Here is a 19232-nt window from a genome sequence, read left to right on the forward strand (position 1 = left end):
CGCCCTCAAATTTGGCAGGCAAATATTTCCGTCACCCGCCAAGCCGGACAACGGCCTAGGGCTAGGTTGGCAGCTTGCGGTGAGACGGTGGTGCATTGTTCTGCCTTGTCAGACGCCTCCTGCTTGTTGCTCCAGCTCCACACACACACCATATACACTTGGTTGCATCCCACAGACAGCCACACAGCCTCTGCTGGCCTGGCCATCAATGTGTGCAGCATTGCAAGCAATTGCAGATTGTGCCTGTGTTCATTGCTACTCAGCTGCTGCATTCCATGGTCTCACACAAAACAAGCTCTGTGACTCAAACACACATCAACCATCTGTGCAGCATCACGAGGGAAGTTTAAAAATTCATACCAACTTGGGCATAGCTGTGCAGGCGCGCAAGAGTTGCAGCCAGTTCTTCGAAGCTGAATGCCCATGTGATATTGCGGAGACGAGAACCAGAAGCAAGGAGCGATGCAAAACAAATTGTCTAAAAGAATGATGTATCTATCTATCTATGTACATAGCGCTATAACGGCTTCCAGCCGCGTCGAAGTGCCTCCGCGCAGTCGTCCTTCTTGCGACCGATCTCGACGAAAAAGCCGAAGAGCGAGTGGCTGATCAAATCTTGCCAGATGCGACTCCAGATATTGACGATGTTGGAGCGCATGATCCAGTCGTACATGAGGTAGTCGCGCCATTGATAGGTGGCTACGACTCGCGGGTTGACAAAGATCTGCGGGCGCTGCTTGCTGCGGACGTGAATGTCGTAGCTGGGAAGGAGGCACTCGGAGGCGAGGCATTCGGGATGCGTGCGGAAGCGAATCGGGCCGTCGTCTACACCAGGTTGTGCTGTCGAGTTCGACGTTGGAAGGAACCATTTTGCGTCGAAGATGGTCATGCCGTTCCAGCAGGCGTTGACTGGGATGAGCTCGCCTTTGCGCAATCGAGCAATGTCCGATTCGAGGTGGAAGTACGGCCAGAGCGGCGTTTGTCGATTGCCCTCGACATCGCGCATGACCCAGGTGTCGTAGAAGCCGAGCGGCAGGTAATCGAGACCGCAGACCTGGTCGAATCGCCCGCCGTTTGTCGAAAAGAGCTCGAGTACCGATTCTGGGCGGAAAAAGATGTCGTTCAACCAGAGTAGCTTGGAGAATGTGCGACCGTGGAGACCGTGAACGCCCGACTGTATTGGGTTGAGCGCTTCGTTCCTGATGAGAGCCAGTCGCTCGATTCGGTCCATGTCGTTCCTGCGGTTGTTGTCGAGCATGCGGATGCTGTTCTGGATGCCGCGAAGGTGAAGCTCGCGTTCGAACTGCGACAAGAGCTGCTTGGTGCGATCGTGCGAGTTGCTCTCGTATATCGAAATGAAAACGTTCTCCTCACCGAGGTGGTGGACGACTTGGAGCAGGTTGTCCGAGAAGGCAGGGAAAAGATGCTCCGAGTTGTAGAGGTTGACGGCAATGAAAACGGTCTCGTTGTTGCTATTGCGAGGGTACGAGTCGAGGTCGGGAAGCGAATGATGATGATTGACGGTGAAGGTGCGCCATGCGACGGTGCATAGCAGAGCAGTGAGCAGGGCGGCTTTGAGGTTGTCGCGGCTTGCATTGCTCTTGGAAAGGTACCGTGATGCGACGGCGGCTAGTGTTGATGTGGTTGCGACAGGCAGGCCGATCCAGACGACGGCGAGAAAGATATGTAGTGTCGAGAACATGCGAAAGTAGATGTGCGCAATGATGGAGACGAGCAAAGGAAGGCCGACAAGAGTAGGGACCAGCCCTGTTGTCGAGGAGTCGGCCAAGCCGCCTAGACGTCGTGCCCATGGTGTTGCAGACCAGTAGTGATGCTTGGAAGGCGTCGGATAAAGGAGGTCGCAGTCATCGTAGTCGCCGTGTTGAGAGCATGGAAGGCCCTCCGCCTGCAACGGAAGCAGAGGCACCTTCTGCGAATGTGGTTGTTGATGAAGCATTGGGTGACCACCACGACGACGGCGACGAGAGCGAGAGGTGGTGGGAGGAGAAGAGGCGGAGGAGGATCAAATGATGAAACGCATTTGACCGGATCGACACGCAGGTCAACAGGCTGATCAACGCCGTTGGAGTACACCGGGCTGTGGGGCGGACCAAAAGGCGGGAGAGCTTGACTGCATTCGAGGGGCAAGGGTGCGCAGGGTCGAGCGTACAAACTTTGTGGGTCCAGAAGGTCGGTGGACCTGGAAGCTCAGAGGACGAGAACAATAAGTTATGCATGTAAAGCTGCAGCTGGTTGACAAGGCTTCGTGCACGCCGAGGTGACGCAAAGCTTTCAAGGGATTAGAGGACACACAGACACACACGGTCGGGCATGCTCGGTGGTGCATGTCTTTGACTTGCTGGTCCTGCCGAAGAAGGAGTGATAAGAGTTCAGCGACGCAACTCCGCCAGACTGCTTGGTTTCCCCATCTTTTGGGCGAGGGAGCTTTCGATTTCGGGGTCTTGCCAAGCTGCTTGAGAGGTTCGGCAAGCTGGCAAGAAGGAATTCGACGCAGCGAAGAAGGACAGCAAGGACAGGTGTGCATGAAACGCTTGTTTTGTTTTCTGCGCACTGTGCCGACCGGCAGCGAAATGCACAGGCACATGCACGCACCCACGCAGGAGAAGGTCAAGAAGAATGGCAAAACAAGGCTGTGCCCTGCCGTGCTGGCTCAATTGCCACAGAGCAACATTCTCTCCATCAACGTGCCTAGACGCCGCTCGCTTAGCAGCTGCGTCGATTTTCTTCTCGCAGTTTTGACAGGCGATCCAACGAGCGCCCCCCGCGCCCTCGATTTTGAAATTTTGGAATTTAGAGCTCAGGTTGTCTGTGGCAGGAAACCGCGACTCGAGCCAGAAAACCGAAGCAAAATCGCACAACAAGGCTCGAGCTCCGCGTGCTCAACGCTCGAAAACGTGGGCGAAAATCATTTAAGGCTTGACGCCGAGGAATTCCGCTTATTGACGAGGCAAACGACCAGTCTAGCTGGCACGCAGAGGAGATAGAGGTGTTTGCCCTGCACAATGGAGACGCGCTTTCCTTGCGTCTGAATCAAAACTTTTCGGCCGCCGGTTGAGAGCATTGTTGTTCGAGCGGAAACATCCTCTGAGCCTCGACGTCAGTGACGTGAAAGGGCAATACGATCATTCGATATGTTCATGGCACTCTGGCGACTGGCGGCATGCACCTTAGCATACGAAGCTGCCGTCTTGCGTCGCAACTTGCTAGCACGTCTCTTCTCCTCAGTCGGCGCTTGAAACTGCTTGCGCCGGTCAACTTTTTCGCACTTTTCTTGTGGGAGTGACGATATGGAAGGGGGCAACCGTCTCAATGTCTGTCGTCAGAGGACTTCTCGCTCATTGCAATCATGACGATTGCATGTGATCCTTATCATAATGATTCCTAGCTCGAATCGTGTGTCGCGTTTGCGTCTGACCCAAAAGACTGGTACCAATCGAATGGGTGCCACGAGCATGTAGACGACGCACCAGCCCCTGCAGTGGCTCACGTCCGGACCTCCCACGGGTCCTTCGATCCGCGCAGGGTCCTTTGCTTGTCATTCCCCAACTGTCGACTCGCCAGCGCGGGGGTCCGCCGTCGACCTGGACCTGCATCTCATTATCCAGGCGCACACACGCATCGCCATTGTTCAGAGGAGACCTTGGCCACCCGAGCGACGAATCTGCTCGATGTTGGCACGCTCCTGAGTACCTGATAACGTGACTCCTGCAGGGTCTCTGCGCAATGTGGTCGAGCTCAGTAACGCTGCCGGGTTCTTTCGACTCTCGCGCATTCACGAATCCGAACGAGTCGAATGCAAGTGTATGTCTATTGTCACACGAACGGACCAATCATGCCGCTGACTCGGGAACAGCCGTGGAAGCGTCGGCTGACGAGTGCGAGTCCTCCCTCTCGACTGTGCCACCTGGTGGGACACGCGCTCCGATTGGGGCCTCTCTGCCCATCTCTTTTGTCGTCGCAGGTCCGCTCGCGTCTGTCTTTGCTGCCGCCTCGGCTGCTGCAGCTGCCTCCTTTCGTTGCCTAACCTGTTCACGGAGCTTGCCGCCGTGAATGTAGAGGAAAAGCGGCACAGGTGTCAAGAGCAGCGCGAGGCCTCCCAGCAAGCTCGTCGCCCCTTGCACCGTGATGCCTCGACACATTTGGCGCGTGAACAGCGGCAATGCTGCTGCTAGCGCAGATCGACAGAAGCCTGCTGCGGCCAGCACACTTGGAGCCGAAGGACCGCCGTACGCTACAAGATAGGGAATGAGCGACGTGAACGCCGACATCGATCCAGCACATAGCAAGACGATGCCGATTGCCGGTACGATCCAGTGAATGTCTGTGTTCGGATGAGCAAGGAAAAGTACTGAGGTCAGCGTCGTTTGAAATCAGAGTCGACAGGATCAGAGAGCAATGTACTTACTCGTAAACGGCACGGTCCAAGCGAATAAGAACAGCCCTACCGGCGCAAGTGAGCATCCGTATATCGAATGGATGAGCGATGTCTCGGGTGGCAGCATCACTTCGCCTCTCTTGGCCCGAAGCCGTCGATTGATGGCCCCTTGAATGAACAGATAGTTCGCCGACGCCATTGCGAATCCGATGAATAGCGTAATGTAGATCAACCCTATCGATTCGGCCTGGAAGCCTCGGATGGTGACGAAGGCTAACGGGATGATGACGAAGAAGTCGTAGATGATGGCGTACAGCAGCGACGTGTAGATGGAGACTACCAGCACCACGCGGTCGGTCAGCAGCCATTGGAAGGGCAGCTTGATCGATCGCACCACTGCATTGCCAAAGGACCTCGACTTGTGGGACAACTGAGATGCCAGCGATCCCTTGACCTTTTCGCTGACGGGTAAGCTTGGATCTCGCACTCCATACTTGGCATCGTGCAACCGCTTGAGTCGTGGATGGTCCGTCTCGGGCGCGAAAAGGACGCTGATCACAGTGACGACGCCGACGAGAATCGCTTGATGCCTCAAGTTCCATCGCCATCCTGCTCGCTCGTTGACGAAGGCGCCGATGAGACCTCCCAGTGCTGGACCTGCGAATGCTGAAAAGCCGTAGCATGTGAAGAAGGGCGGATAAGTCACTGGAGTCGCCATGTCGCTGTACGATGCTGGTACATTGTTGAGTGCCGATGCGCCCGCTATACTGCTGAGGAGTCGGAAAGCGAGAATGCTGCCAAGGTTGTTCGATTCCGAGACGACGAAGCAGCAGGCTGTGAAAATGATCCACGAGACGACGTAGACGGGCCGTTTACCATTCGTCTGAGCGAGCGGGCCCATGAGCAGTGGTCCGAGGGCGAAGCCCAGGACGTAGAGCGACAGACCAAGAGTGACGACCTCGGCGCTGGCGTTGAATTGTCGCTGCAGCGAATTGGCTGACAAGGCGAAGGATGTCGACAGGTAGGTGTAAGACAACACCATCGAGCCAAGAATCAGGGTGACTCTAGTCTTCTTGCGGGCCGTCCATTCCCGTGGGTTCTCCACGGGAGGTATTGCAGACTCTGATTCCGTCTTTGTGCTCATTGTGCTGTTCTGCGTGCGCAGCTGTGATCGTGTTCTGTGCGGAGGCTTTCTATGTGATTGTGTCGTGTCTATGTCGAGCACTCTTGTGCAAGTCCAAGCGTAATTGTAGGTCGGCGTTCGATCGGCTCAGCGTCAGAGCTTGTTCGAGGAATGGACGGGACTGTACTGCTGCTCGTCGGCCCTTCTGTGATCGACGATGCGCTCGAGGGTTCAGATTGATGGCTGAGTGATCGATCGAAGGGGTGACGGCCGGCGTTGGCTCTTCCTTGGTCTCTTCAAGCGCGATCCATCTTGCCAGGGTCTTTCTATACGGTCGCGGAAGAGCGAGCGACAAAGGTGCTAGGAGAGCAGATAGACATGCGTGACGCAGCCTTCTGTTCTGCTACTCGGGCGCCGGTTCGGGATAAGAAGTGAGAGGGAGGACAAAGAGCAACACGACGCTCGAAGACGGGAAACAAAGCTCATCGCGGCGAAAGCCAAGATAGACAGCCGAACATACGATATTTCCGCTCGGTCGGCTTCATTCACGGCGGCGGCCGCGGCATTAGCTATTCGAGCCGGCTTTGCTCGCAAGTATCTGGTCCGACTACTACACTCTCGAGCTCGGGCTTGAAACGTTCTCAGCGCTGTCAAGTCGAGATTGCACCGGCTCCTTTCCGTCCACCTCGGCATCCGCTGCAGGTCCACGACGAACAAAAGTGAAATCTCGGACTCCGCGAGGATGATGGCCCTTTTCGATTTGTGTTGCTCTTTCCGGTGACGCGCGCCACGGACAAGGAACCGGCAGAAGCACAGTTTCCCCTTTGGCTGTTTTTGAATAGCCGGATCAGTCGGCGCTGTCGGGGATGGTGTCGAATCGACACGATCCGCGCCCGATCAGCCTTTCTCTCAGCCGTGTGTGTGTGTGTCGTCCATTCTCGAAAGGGTCCAAAGCGAGCCAGCTCGTCAGGGTCCGAGATCATACATCTTCTTCCTCCGTCCTCCTCTAGGATTGAGTTCACAATCTTGACAGCTCGATTCTCGATTACGCCAAGACGAAGCATCGTTCAAGATGACGGCGGGCTTGGCCGACTGCACGCCCTTTCACAGCCTCGCTGGCGGGCTGATGATGGCTTCATCGTTACATACGCTGCTGTCAAAGTCAGGAATGGTCCTCGGCATCTCGGGCTTCTTTCATTCAACCGTGTCGTCGACCCTGGGAGCAATCAAGGGCGATCCATCTGCATCGCAATCTTCAATCTTCCCGCTTGCTGCTCGATACTTCACGGCAGGCATCTTGACCGGGGGCGTCATCCTTGGTCTGTCCCGCAATTGGGTCGAGGCCGGGCTCGGCGTGTCGATTCTGGACGACGTCACCAATGTCCATCGCGCTTCCCTGCTCAAATTGGCCGGGCTCGGCGCGATGGTAGGATTCGGCACCAAGGTAAGTGTCTTTCTAGTCGTCCATGAATCTGTAGCAAACGAGACCGACTGACGACTCCTTCATTTCCTTTGAGCTTCCTCAGCTGGGCAACGGTTGCACATCCGGACACTTCCTTTGCGGGCTTTCGAGGCTGTCACTGAGGTCGCTCGTGGCCACTGCGACCTTCTTTGGTGTTGCTGTCGCGACCCGGGTCACAACGACGGCCCCTTCTGCGACCTCATCAGCGGCCATCAAGACTACATTCGCTAGCCATCTTCCAAGCATGTTCCCGCAGCCTGACTTTGGGACGCTCCTCGTACTTCAAGCTCCCGCGATCATCTACCGCAGCGTGCCCGGCTTACTCGGAGCCATCGATCCTTCTGCGCCACCACAAGAGAACAGATCGTATCAACTGATCGCAGCAAGGATCATGGCCTTCTTCGTAGGCATCCACTTCTCCTTCGCCCTCGCCGTCAGTGGGATGATGAGACCGACCAAAGTGCTCGGCTTCCTCTCTTTGTCGCCCGAGCTCATCTCTTCCGGTGCTTGGGACCCTTCTCTAGCGATGGTAGCTATCGGTGGTATCATCCCTGCCTCGATTGCTTACTTCCGCGAGGTCAAGCCAAAGCAGGACGAGCTGCGTCGACGCAGCGCTCAGTCCGATTCCAAGAGACCAGCCAAGCTCGACACGCAGCTGCAACCGGAATTGTCGCTCGTCGCGCCCGAATGGAGAACGCCAGCCAACCCTTCGAAGATCGATCTTCGACTCATCGGCGGATCTGTGCTGTTCGGCCTCGGATGGGGGGCGACCGGACTGGTAAGTATCTTCAAACAAACGCGATTCGGTGATATCCGCATCAACAACATAGCCGTACTCATTATTGACCGAACGACTTATTCTTCGCTTTGCATTGTAGTGTCCTGGCCCGGCATTGACATCACTCGCTTCTCTTAGTGTCGAGACAGTCACCCGCAGCAGCTCATCGGGCGTCCTGGACCTGTTCGTCTTCGTCGCTTCCATGGCTGTTGGTGGACAGATCGCCAGCTCGCTATGATCCGTTCAACTTGCAATGCTAACTTTCATTTTCAGGACCATCATGCTACGTGCGTTCGCGAGCCTCGAGCAGTTGTCGATAGAAAAAGTTGCCCGGCGAGAAGCTTTCCCATGGAAACGGCATGGGTGCGACCGCCACCTGTGGCGTCTCGCAAGCGGGCATCATTGCCGATGGTGCACCTGGCAGCAATCCAGGAAGAATGCGTTCGAGAGCGGCCAGATCCTCGGCGCTCGTCGTCACATGGGCGAAGTCTGCATTCGTCGACGAGGTCTCAAAGTGTGATGCGGCGAATAGACCTGCCGATATGGCGAGCGATGCATCGGCTAGGACATGCGTTGGATCACTTGCCTGCGATTCGATTGAGACCATGTCTGTTGCTTGAGCTGGTCCTTCTGACGCCTCGGTGTGGGCTGATTGATTCGTCGATGTTGAACTTGCACGAGCGCGGCTGGCTTGCTGTAGAGATGCTAGGTCCTTGCGGATCTCGAGCTCAACACGGGCGAATTCGGCTGAGCTCAAGCTTGGCCCGGCAAGCTGGCTTGGATTGCATCCTGACAGTGTCGAAACAGTTTGCTGAAGGTTGGCACATCTGCGCTGTAGAGCCTCGATCTCGAGCAGACACGTCTCGAGATGCTTGGTTTGGCGTTGATGATACGTCGCCGACGCATTGACAACGACCGTCTTGAACAGCTGCGATGTCGGTAGCTCTTGCAACTCCGGTATGAGATCGGCGAGGTATTGAAGACGTTCGTTAAACGCTTCTCGTCGCTGCTTCTCTATCACGCTGTGCACGACGCGATCTGCATTGGTGAAGTTTCGCTTCCTCTTTCGCTGTCCTCTTGCCACCGAATCGACAGAAGTATCTTGCTCGTCGGAAGTTGCAATCGAAGGACGCGTGACAGCTTTTGGACGAGCTGTCGACGAGGAAGGCGATGGATCCGAAGGTTGCGAGAACAGCGAGGCCTGCTCTGCTCCGATGGCTGGATGAGGCGAGGGGAATGCTTCTTGAATGGCCGTAAAGCTGAGCTCGCTGAAAAGAGATGGTGTCGATGCCATATTCTTGAGACTGTGACTCCAAGCAAAGGTCTATTGCAAGGTGGTGAGTATGTATTGACGGCGTTGAACGATGAGGCGAACGACGATATTGACCGGGGGTCAACGGCCTAATGCACGACCCTTGGGTCTGAGCGCTTCTGAGTGCTTCAGCGAGATACGCCGGTCGGTGGTCGGCCCCGTTGCACCGAAGTGAGCAGTGTTGCTTTGTCTTCACGACGGCATTACGGCAAGCTCACAAAGGCGGGTTCAGACTTGCGCGGTGCTTTGTTTAGCCTTCTCGATGAGAATGCGGGGAAGTTCATCCGCCACAGGGCCCAAGCGCTAACCTCGTGCCTTAGCCGCACTCGGGAACTACAATATCTAATTAGGCGCCATGCGACCCTGCTTTGGCGGCTGCTCCCCCACGCTCATTCTGTTCGTTCCTTGACAGCCAAAGTCCGCGGCAATTCCACGCTTCAAACACAGGAGGAATCGACCGAAGCTTGCAATCGTTAGCATTCCGTTTCGCAATCAAAGACAAGTGCAACATGAGAAAGAATGGAGCGAGATGGATCATTTGGCGCTCGAGATCGAGCGCTGACCATCTTGCCAGCGGTAGAGCGGCGTGAGGGATGCGTTCTTCTGCCAGAAGACGTAGCGCTTGATGAAGTAGGGCAACCAGCTGCGAACCTGATAGGATGCGAAGCGCGATGCTGGCACGGCAAAGACGAAATCGAGCTCTTCTAGCGTGAACGCTTTCGTTTCCGGCAGTCCAAAGAAAACCATGAGGAGGGCAAAGATGTTGGTGCCGCCGTAGAAGCACAGCGCCCCCGTGGGGCCCAGCTTTGCCAGCAGACTGGGGAAGGTCAGTCCCAAGATGGTCGAGAAGGTGTTGTTGACGAAGATCGACCAACTTGAGCCCATCTCCCTATGAGACAGAGGGAATGCCTCGGATGCGTAGACGTTGGGAACTGGCCCGATACCTGGCGAGTAGAATGCTGTAAACAGGTAGATGAAGAAGGCAATCAACGGCGTGCGAGCCGAGCTATCTGCGTTCAAAGTGAAAGCACCTGCCACCGCAAACAGACACCATGCCATGTTGGGGAACGTGAACAACAGCAGATTTCGTCGGCCAAAAGTGTCGATCGTCCAGACCGCTGGCAAAGCGAATAGCGTGTTGACGGCCCCGAAGCCGAGAGAGGCTGCGAGAGCTTGCTTGGTGCTCGCCCCTGATTCAGCGAAGATCGTGCTCGAGTAAAAGGCGATAATCCCAATGCCGGAGCACTGATTCGCATGGTGATGACGATGAGTGATGGTGATGGTGATGTTGAAGGGGGTGGCGAAGGTGACAAAAATTCAGGCTCGATAATGTGTCAATTGAGGAAATCATTATCTTTTGCACGTCTTTCGAACTTACCTGTTGAGCGAGCATCACGATGAAGCTGGCCAAAGTTGCCGTCCTGAGACGAGGAACAACAAAGAGATCTTTGACGCGTCGAAGGTAGGTGGATCCTTCGAAGGAGTGTCGCTCGATCTCGATCTGAGCGTGAGCGTAGTAGAGATCGCGAGCTGCTTGTATTTTGCTGTTTCGCAGCCTGCAAAAGCTACGGAAGGACTTGGCGTAGCGACGCTTCTTGAGCAGCCATCGAGGCGATTCGGGGATAAACCAGACCAAGATCAGCAGGGGCACTGCAGGAACAAATGCCGCGGCGAGTTGGACCCTCCAGGCGATACGTCCAATGTTGTAAAAGATCATGTTCGAGCAAAAGCCGATAAAGATACCGAATGCGACGAAGAGCTGGAACGACATGACCAGACCGCCTCTAATCGCAGGAGGAACAGATTCGGCTGTCATGATAGGAATCGTCGTAATTTTGCAGCCGATACCGACGCCGATTAGCAGTCGGCAGATAGCCAGCTCCCACCAGTTCCGAGTGAAGGCTTGCGCCAGAACCGGGAACACGGTGAAGAGACCTGTGATGAAAATGACCCATCGTCGGCCAAACCAATTGTTGAGAGGGTCGCTGAGCCAAGCTGACATCAGCCCAGAGATCGTAGGAGCCGAGTTGATGAACCCGATGAGCCACCCTTGGTCCTCGATGCCGAACTCCTGCGGGAAGGACAGATTGGCACCGTTCGCACCGGTGTTATCCCAGCCTTGCACGGCGCTTCCGAGAGATACGACAAAGACAAGCATCCAAAGCTGCTTCGAAATCGACCATCTATGCGTTGTCTCCCTTCGAATGTGGTATCTGTCGTCCTCGTCCAGCTCAGGCATCGTTTCGAAGTCGTGAGGCGACTGTGCAACGAGAGCCGCCTTCTTGAAGAGCTCTACGTGCTCTCCGAGCTCATTTTGCTGACAGAAAGCGGTGACTTGCTCCATTAATGTGGCACGCGGGATGCCGTGAAGCGGATTCTTGAGAACCGCGTCGACATTGCGCAGCTCAGGGTGCTCGCTCTCGGCGCGATAGATGCCCTCGTCGTCGCGCATCCGCCCATCTTGATGATCGTAGGTTTTGACGTCGATGCCGTCCTTCTTGTCTTCGAACGAGGCGGCGTCTTTGAGAGACACCTTGCCGCTGGTGTGGGCGTCCATGTTTGGGTCCATGTATGGAAGATGTTCGTGTGTATTGTTGTTCGTTTCCCGATCGCCTGAGATAGCGCTTGAGTATGGTGAGCGAAGAGGCGTCATTCTTGATCAGACGCAATCTTGAGCTTGCTATTTATGTTCGTGAGTTGAAGCAATGCGGTCGTGATGTTGTTGAAGGAGGGACCTTTGGCGGGATCGTCCTACTCAAGGAGGTCTCAGCTGGACATGCACGGAGATTGTGGGGAAACAGCTCTGACTGGCCTGTACAGGTAGGTAGGACTGATCACGAGGAGCTCGGGCGGAGTTCGGACCAAGGTGCAACGACAACGGAACATGGTGCAACGGCAATGGTTCCCGAAGCCGAGAGGCAAAAACGGCCGTCGAGACCATGACTCGTTGCACAGCAACTGCAGTCGACGTTCGCTTAAGGTTTCAGGAACATCAGTGTGGGGGATGCTTCCATCTGGGGTAATTCTTAGACCCTGAATGAATGCCGCTGGTGAGCGGAGGATTAATTCATTTTGAACCGGCTGCCGGGCGACCATGCCAAGATACCGATCAAAGCTGGGCAGCATCCCTGCACAGTGCTTTGCCGGGAAGTTGGCCGGCAAGGGCTCAAGCCACATGTTCGTGCGGGGAGAAAGCATGCCGATGTCCTGCACAGGCCCGAGCTCGGCGGACGCCTGCACAGGCTCTATATCCATGGCCTGCACAGGTGGAGCGGCGCGGTAGAATATTATCATAAGCGAGATGAGCCCTGTGCAGGGCAAGCATCCAAGTTCCCCCCGCGATTTCCTCGTGAGCGACCTCGATCCCATTTCGTGGGTCCACGAGCCCGAATCTCAGCGATGCGACCTGTGCAGGCCTGGTAGGGGTGGCGTGGTTTGACTGCACAGGTCTCCAGAGATCAAGTGTGGACCTGTACCGCGTTTGCGCTTAGGCGACACCTGGTCCGGTGCAGGGCAACCTTCTCTCGGTCTCGGCAGGTCGAGATGCCCGATTGGATCGCTGCAGCAGCCCACAAACGGATGAGTGAATGCAGCGAGAGCACGGAGAGCTTTCTATAGTAGTGCAGCAAATCGATGAACGCCTGTACAGGTCACTTTCAGGGACCTGTAAACACTCGTCGGTCAATACATTGCGCTGCTGTCGTACCGCTGTAAGTCAGTCATGTCCACGTCGATCAGATAGCGCGAATCATCCCTCTCTGACAGCAGTCGCGCATCGCAGAACAACGTCGAGCTTGTCAATATTCAAGCAATATAAGACCAAGCTGTCGTGAGCAAAGGAAGACCAACATGCCAAGCAAGCCTATCGCCGTCGTCTTACAAACCAATCCAGCAAGACCTCTCCAACACGTAATATGACGCCTCCCACTGCTACAAGCGTTGCCGTGCCTGCCGACAGCACCATCGGCGTCGCTGCCAAGATCAGCAAGATCGCCAACAAGGATGTCCAGCCGAAGGTCTCCGGCCTCATTAAGGCCGAGACCACCTTCCACGTCGATGTCGACTCGATGGACCCCAAGGTCGCCCTCTCTCTGATCGAGGCCGGTGTCCGACCTCACGATCAGACTTCGAACCAGATTTTGGTCGGCGATGGTATCATTGACCCCGACAACCAGGAGATGCTGCACAAGACCATCTCCGAGGTGGGCTCGCAGGGCTGGGAAGCCGTCTACGACCGAATGAGCGTTTTGCTCTGCAAGCGCAACATTGGCAACATCTCGAACCGCGTTCTGCTGCAGACGAGCCCTAGCGACGCCTACGACACCGCCAAGATTGTCGACCATGCTCGACGATACGCTGCCGAGTTCGAGCGCGCCGGTATCAACAAGGACCGATTCTGCATCAAGATCCCTGCTACGGGTCCTGGTATGAACGCCGGCCCAATTCTGCTCAAGGAGGGTATCCGAACTCTGGGCACTTCGCTCTTCAGCGTTCCTCAGGCGATCGCTTCGTCCCAGGCTGGATGTCTCTACATCAGCCCTTACTTCAACGAGGTCAAGGCTCACGATCCTGCCACTGGACTGTTCCCCAACGTGCGCAGTCCGGCTACGCAGCACCCCATGTCGCCTCGCATGGTGCAGATTTACAACGTTTACAAGCAGCTTGCCGAGACGACGGGCAAGCCGCAGCCGCTGATCAAGGGCGCCAGCAACATTACGGCCGGCGAGGTGCTCGACATGGCCAAGATGGGCGTCCACCACGTGACCATCCTCCAGCCCGTGCTCAAGCAGCTTTCCGAGCTCTCGGTGGAGTCTTCGTCCCAGCAGGGCGACAAGGACGAGCAAGCGCTCGACTTCGAGACGGGCAAGTTCGACGAGTCCAAGCCCTTCAGCCGCGAGCTGATCGCCGAGATGCAGGCGTTGGAGAAGAGCGACCCTCTTTCGCCTACAAAGGCTCCACTGGACTGGGGCGCGCACATCGACTACCTCGCCAACCAGGGCGAGGAGCTCGAGAAGGCAATCGAGGCCGACCCGCAGACCAAGCGCCGTCTGGACGATGCTCTCAACCTCTTCATCGATGCCGAACACCGCGCTCGCGATGCTATCCTGGCCGCCATGAAGACGGTTGGCGTGTGAAAGAGTCGCCATGTATACCGCCTGATCCCGCGACTGCACACCGAGAGGCCTTCGAACCCACACGTCCTTTCGTCCTTGCTCACAATCATCAACACATTCATACAATTCAAAGTGTTGACAATAAGTTTTCGTACATTGATCCAGAAGTTGCAACAACGAATACAAGAGATTCACACGATCAGAGTGCTGGTGTCGAGCGGACAGCACTACATCCAAGCATGGCAGAGCGATCGAGAACGAAAGATGAAGATGGTCAGCGCGACGAAAAAGAGAGAGCCGTGGGAAGAGGAAAAGATACATACCAAGAACTCGCAAAAGGCGTCTTGCTCCTCCTCGAGAGCGGCCTGACCTGCTGCGGTGGTTGCACCAGCCTGGCGTCGATACTTTGGCATCATGAACTGGAAGCTGATAAGGCCTGCTTCGTCCATCCGTAACGATGTCTTGATGGACGATCGCAGCACCGTCATGGTGCGCGAGAGCAGCGTAAAGTCGTACCATTGCTCGCTGCTGCCGGGAAGCGCGACAAATTTCTCGATGACACCGGTCGGATCAGCCGATGACAGGCTGGCGGGGAACTCCATTTCCGACGAGCCCGTGTCCGAGATGGCTTTGAATCTGAGCATGCTCGATGTCCTGTTCGTCTCGGCCTCGCTGCCGTTGTATGCTGAAGCGGAGTGCGGGGAGGTCATGAGGATAGAGAGCTTCTTGCAAGTGGCGTCGATCTCGGAAAAGGCGGACTGCATGAGCTCGGATCCAACAATGACCTGCGCCACCATGTTTCGAGGGTCGAAGACCATGTCGGTGAGGAAGCTGGGCTCGTAGGTCGATATGGATACGCGTGTCAGCACGTTGGTCTCCTGTTCGAGCTCCAGGACGAGCGGATTGCCATGTCCCTGATAACTGAGCTTCATGCGTGTCGCCTTTGCGGTCGATGAGAACGGATTGCGGTCAAAGCCTCTTTCGACCGAGCCAGCACGATCGGCGCCATAGGGATCCACGGTGCCGTCGCGCGTGCGATTGTATCCTCGACCTCCCGTAGTCGTCCCTCCACCGCCGCCCGCCTGGTCTGGACGATGGCCTGAATGACCGTTGCTGGCGCCATGAGGACGCGAAGGACCCACGCCGCCAAAGATGTTGAGGCACGAGATCCAGGTCTGCAGATTGACCTCGAACGAGACGCTCTCAGGCTCGTCTTCAATACCACCAGGCTCTCGTGCGTGCCTGTCGTCGTCGTCGAGTTCTCGCTGACGTTTCCCTCTGGCATCTTGTGTCACATCTTGTGTATCTTCTTGGTCGGATGAGCTCGCTGAAATCTCGGGATCAGCTGTGTCGTCCTGCCGACCTTTACCCTTGGCGCGCTTCTGTGCGGGTGGGCGCCTCGCTCTGGTCTGCGAAGAGGAGCCGGTGCGAGCGTCCCTGGTAGGCTTTTGGAAGTGATAGGAGTCGAACATGTGCGAGTAGAGGTAGGCGTGAGCTTGCAAAGTGCGATTGAGCTCGGTGATGATCTCCAAGCCGGAGCTCGATGCGATCACGACGGCATGAGTCTGTATCGACACGGACTTGAGCAAGTTTGCCAAGCCGGTGACATCGGAAAGGGTCGCGGTCAGCGTCATCGCAGATGTTGCGCTTGTTTGCGCTTCGACAGGCATGCTGAGCAATTGTAGAGCTGCTCTTCGTCTTGTCTGCTAGAATCTATCTGCGTCTGGACCCGCAAGTCAGCGCTGTGACCTGACACAGATGCGACAGTCCACGTACGCCAAAGCCTGGTCGAAGTGTCGATATCCGTCCAGGATGTGCTCTGTGAGATGAGCTGAAAATGGTCACGGTGCTGCTGACTGATGACTGCTTGTGAGTCCATTTATGATCAAGGTATGAGATCGTCCGTCGTCGATCGAACGGCTTGAAGATGTGCAGATGACAGACGAAGAGGGTGGCATGCGCTTGGGCAGAGTGGAACTCAGCCTTTTGAGCGAGTGGGCGTGGTGTTCGTGTTGGACCCTGATCTTCCCACCTTTGACCAGCTGAGCGGCGATTTTTACGGTGAATTTCGCGACCTCCTTTTTTGAACGCGATTTGAAGAGTTGAACGAAAAATGCATCCTTGGACACGTTCGCAGCCGACTGCACCCGCTATTTGACAGCCCGACAAGGACCCCTTCCAGCCAGCTGATTGCTCGATAGCATGGTCTGTACTGGAGCAAAGCCGAAACCTCACCCTTCCATTCTGAAAGATCCGCGAGATGCTGAAGCACGCCAAGGCTTGCCTCACTTCTTCGGGCCATTTGTCGGTCGCTGTGTTGCTTTCCATCAAGACCCTGCATGAACTTGCTCGACTTTTCTTTTTGATCCCTTTTTCTCCACATCTTAATGTGCAGCCTGATGGACACGATGCGCCTTCGACTGATTACGCTAAGCGAGCTGCTGAGCTCAGATCGCTGTCAAGAAGGAACACAACACAGCTTCGACAGCAGCAAGTCGCTGCTCATGAGCAATCTTGTCTTCCACAATGGCGGCTTGTCTCCTTACCTTTGCGACCATTCCACACGCCTCACACCGTGCCCATCTCAGTAGGATCGACACCCACCCAGACTACGATGACGATAGAGGCTCGACCTTGATCGGCTCGCTCCATCTTCGTCGACATTAGCCAAGGTCTCGAAGGTCAGTCGCCATCGAACACCGGGCTCGCAAGATATCGGAATGGGCACCCATCTATTGAACCAACTTGCCGCCTTGGCGGGGGCTCGACTCAGTCCAGCCGTTATCGGGCTGACAGGGCTGGTGGCTGTGCTCCTCCTTCTCATGCCGAGGGCAAGAGCGCTGCCCATCGACGTTGTCTGTTCAATCTACGTGGCCATCTTCCATCTGCCCTTCCGATCCTCTCCCACGGACTACCTATACACGAAACACGAGGTCCCGCTGCCGCCCACCAATTCAACATGGTCACGCTTGAAGGCCGCAACTACACTCAAGTGGACAGCGCGGCGTCGCGGACTTCGGCACGAGAAGGAGATTGAATGGGACGAATTGGATGCCGTCAAGGATGGTGACATGATCGAGGCGTGGGACCGCATCGCCGAATGGGACCAACAATGTCTGCATCCTCTTAAGCTACAAGAGCTTCGTAACGTCGGCGATACGCTTGCCGACAACGCCCTCGATCACGTTGAGTCGACAGAGAGTCAGGTCAAGCTAGGACTGACCGACAAACTGCGCAGCATCTACGAAAGCGCTTTTGCTGACGACGCATCTGAAGAAGAGCGCACTGCTTGTCGAGAATTCTGGGAGGGTATCGATCGCAGGCCTCCTCCAGGTGCTGGCGCTCTCGGGCTGGATTGGTACATATCGCGCTATGGCTCAGACATCGTCCATGGGCTCGAACACTGGCCGCGCTACCCGTCCACGGCCCAAAACGAACCGGATGCTCTCTTCCCGATTTGGACGCCACAGACCAGCGACAACATCGAGACACACGACGAGTCGGCCGAGCAGGAAGCAGAGGCGGAAGTGCTGCGAAGAGGGCAAGATGTCTTTTATCGCTATGCGGGTCCCATGCTGACTGTTCTGCTTCATTTCAGTCTAGCTGGTGGCTTTGCATCGCCGAGAATTACAGAGGTGCTTAAGCAGACGGCGTACCTCGTTCCCACCGCCGGCGCCGCTCACAAGAGCAGCGGTAAGAATAGCAAATCGACTCGTACTTCGGCGCTACCGACCGTCGAGGAACTCAGCAAAACTTTCAACGTGGACAAAGCGCGCGCAGATCGCACTTGGAGTCGTCTCTTGGAGACGACGCAGTTCGTCTTGGACGTGGTCGAGAAAGCCGGCAGTTTACGTCCGCCTAGCTTGGCCGAGAAGGCATCTCCGTCATCTGGCTGTGCCAGCCCAGACTCGGGAGGCGAGGGCTGGCAGTCCGCCGTCCGTGTGCGGCTTCTTCACACTATTGTCCGACGTCGCGTCCTCAAGCTGGTTGATAAGCGACGCAACGACCCCTCCGATGTGGGCGGCGCCGTCTACGACGTGGAGAAGAATGGCGTGCCGATCAACCAAGAGGATCTTCTCGGCACACTGTGCGCCTTTTCGACGGCTCCTCTCGCAATGCTGCAGCGCATCGGCGTGCAGCCTACAGCGCAGGAGCGCAAAGACTACATCGCTCTCTGGCGGCACGTTGGCTTCTACATGGGCATCGAGCCTGCTCTCTTGCGTCGTGTCTTTGGCGATGCTTACACAGCTGATCGCACTCTATGGTGCACCATCCTCCATCTATTCAGCCAGGTCGAAATTCTCGGCAGTCAGTCGAATGAAAGTGGGAGCGAGTCGGGACCAAGAATGCATGGACCCACCATTCCGGTCCTGATCGCATGTGCAGGTCGCCCACCTTTCTACACGCCCCTGTCTGCGCACATCGGCATCTCGAGGCGCCTGTTGGGCAAGTCGCTGGCCGACTCACTCTCCCTTCCAGCCTCGTCACCTCGACGCGAGGTGCTGACCGATATTGCATTCCTCGGCATGCAAGTGCCCATCCTGTTTGGTACTTTCTACCCTCGAAGGAAGTGGGAGAAACGCAAGCTGGAGCTCTCCCGCCCGCTGATGCGGCGCCTCATCGACTGGAGCTTTGGCAACAAACGAACGCGGTTCGAGATGCCATCCCACCCCGCCGCAGCCGCGTCAACGAACACAGCAGATGCAGATAGAGGCAACGTCGAGACCCGATCCGACTCGCACATTGATGTGCCGGAGAACAAGGAATACGTGCTGCAGCTGGCAAAGGAATGGCGCTGGCTCATGCGAGAGATGATTGCAGTCCTCGTCCTGATGGCTTGTGTAGTCGTCGGCTTGATCGCTGGGGTGTACCTGCTGTTTGCTCCTCTTGTGTCGTCTGTTTTTCGCTGATAGAGCCGACTTTCTACGCAAGGAGAGAATCAGATCCCTGTACGCACAAGTGTGAAGGAAGGCGATTGCAGTTACCGTTGACACAACGGGAAAGTCTAATTTCCACAGGTATATGACCACAACCTAGCCAGACTGCG

At 56.1% G+C, this 19232-nt stretch overlaps 8 protein-coding genes across 8 annotated transcripts; 3 read left to right on the forward strand and 5 right to left on the reverse strand.

Annotated features, from left to right (window-relative positions):
- Nucleotides 1-517: 517 nt before the first annotated feature.
- On the reverse strand, nucleotides 518-1957 carry PSEUBRA_005673 (Mannosyltransferase 1, CMT1; the record flags this gene model as incomplete). The annotated part of the gene is made up of 1 exon (XM_016439107.2): nucleotides 518-1957. The coding sequence occupies one exon, from the start codon at nucleotides 1955-1957 to the stop codon at nucleotides 518-520; it is 1440 nt and encodes a 479-aa protein (XP_016289869.2).
- Nucleotides 1958-3851: 1894 nt separating this feature from the next.
- Nucleotides 3852-5540, reverse strand: PSEUBRA_005674 (Major facilitator superfamily; the record flags this gene model as incomplete). Its single annotated transcript, XM_059465633.1, has 2 exons — nucleotides 3852-4342; nucleotides 4427-5540. The coding sequence occupies 2 exons, from the start codon at nucleotides 5538-5540 to the stop codon at nucleotides 3852-3854; spliced, it is 1605 nt and encodes a 534-aa protein (XP_059320329.1).
- Nucleotides 5541-6591: 1051 nt separating this feature from the next.
- Nucleotides 6592-7997, forward strand: PSEUBRA_005675 (sulfur transport domain protein; the record flags this gene model as incomplete). The annotated part of the gene is made up of 3 exons (XM_016439090.1): nucleotides 6592-6963; nucleotides 7046-7759; nucleotides 7860-7997. The coding sequence occupies 3 exons, from the start codon at nucleotides 6592-6594 to the stop codon at nucleotides 7995-7997; spliced, it is 1224 nt and encodes a 407-aa protein (XP_016289871.1).
- A 45-nt stretch (nucleotides 7998-8042) lies between these two features.
- PSEUBRA_005676 (Myc-type, basic helix-loop-helix (bHLH) domain protein) lies at nucleotides 8043-9053 on the reverse strand (the record flags this gene model as incomplete). The annotated part of the gene is made up of 1 exon (XM_059465654.1): nucleotides 8043-9053. One exon carries the CDS (start codon nucleotides 9051-9053, stop codon nucleotides 8043-8045), a length of 1011 nt encoding a protein of 336 aa, XP_059321664.1.
- Nucleotides 9054-9605: 552 nt separating this feature from the next.
- On the reverse strand, nucleotides 9606-11628 carry PSEUBRA_005677 (General substrate transporter; the record flags this gene model as incomplete). The annotated part of the gene is made up of 2 exons (XM_016439110.1): nucleotides 9606-10316; nucleotides 10450-11628. 2 exons carry the CDS (start codon nucleotides 11626-11628, stop codon nucleotides 9606-9608), a joined length of 1890 nt encoding a protein of 629 aa, XP_016289872.1.
- A 1357-nt stretch (nucleotides 11629-12985) lies between these two features.
- Nucleotides 12986-14206, forward strand: PSEUBRA_005678 (Transaldolase; the record flags this gene model as incomplete). Its single annotated transcript, XM_016439088.1, has 1 exon — nucleotides 12986-14206. The coding sequence occupies one exon, from the start codon at nucleotides 12986-12988 to the stop codon at nucleotides 14204-14206; it is 1221 nt and encodes a 406-aa protein (XP_016289873.1).
- Nucleotides 14207-14376: 170 nt separating this feature from the next.
- PSEUBRA_005679 (Rad1/Rec1/Rad17) lies at nucleotides 14377-15855 on the reverse strand (the record flags this gene model as incomplete). The annotated part of the gene is made up of 2 exons (XM_016439106.2): nucleotides 14377-14412; nucleotides 14509-15855. 2 exons carry the CDS (start codon nucleotides 15853-15855, stop codon nucleotides 14377-14379), a joined length of 1383 nt encoding a protein of 460 aa, XP_016289874.2.
- A 1050-nt stretch (nucleotides 15856-16905) lies between these two features.
- On the forward strand, nucleotides 16906-19095 carry PSEUBRA_005680 (protein of unknown function DUF2236; the record flags this gene model as incomplete). The annotated part of the gene is made up of 1 exon (XM_016439091.2): nucleotides 16906-19095. The coding sequence occupies one exon, from the start codon at nucleotides 16906-16908 to the stop codon at nucleotides 19093-19095; it is 2190 nt and encodes a 729-aa protein (XP_016289875.2).
- Between the last annotated feature and the right edge of the window lie 137 nt (nucleotides 19096-19232).

The sequence above is a fragment of the Kalmanozyma brasiliensis genome, assembly GCF_000497045.1.
Source record: "Kalmanozyma brasiliensis GHG001 unplaced genomic scaffold PSEUBRA_SCAF7, whole genome shotgun sequence".
In the NCBI taxonomy this organism is placed as follows: Eukaryota; Fungi; Basidiomycota; class Ustilaginomycetes; order Ustilaginales; genus Kalmanozyma; species Kalmanozyma brasiliensis.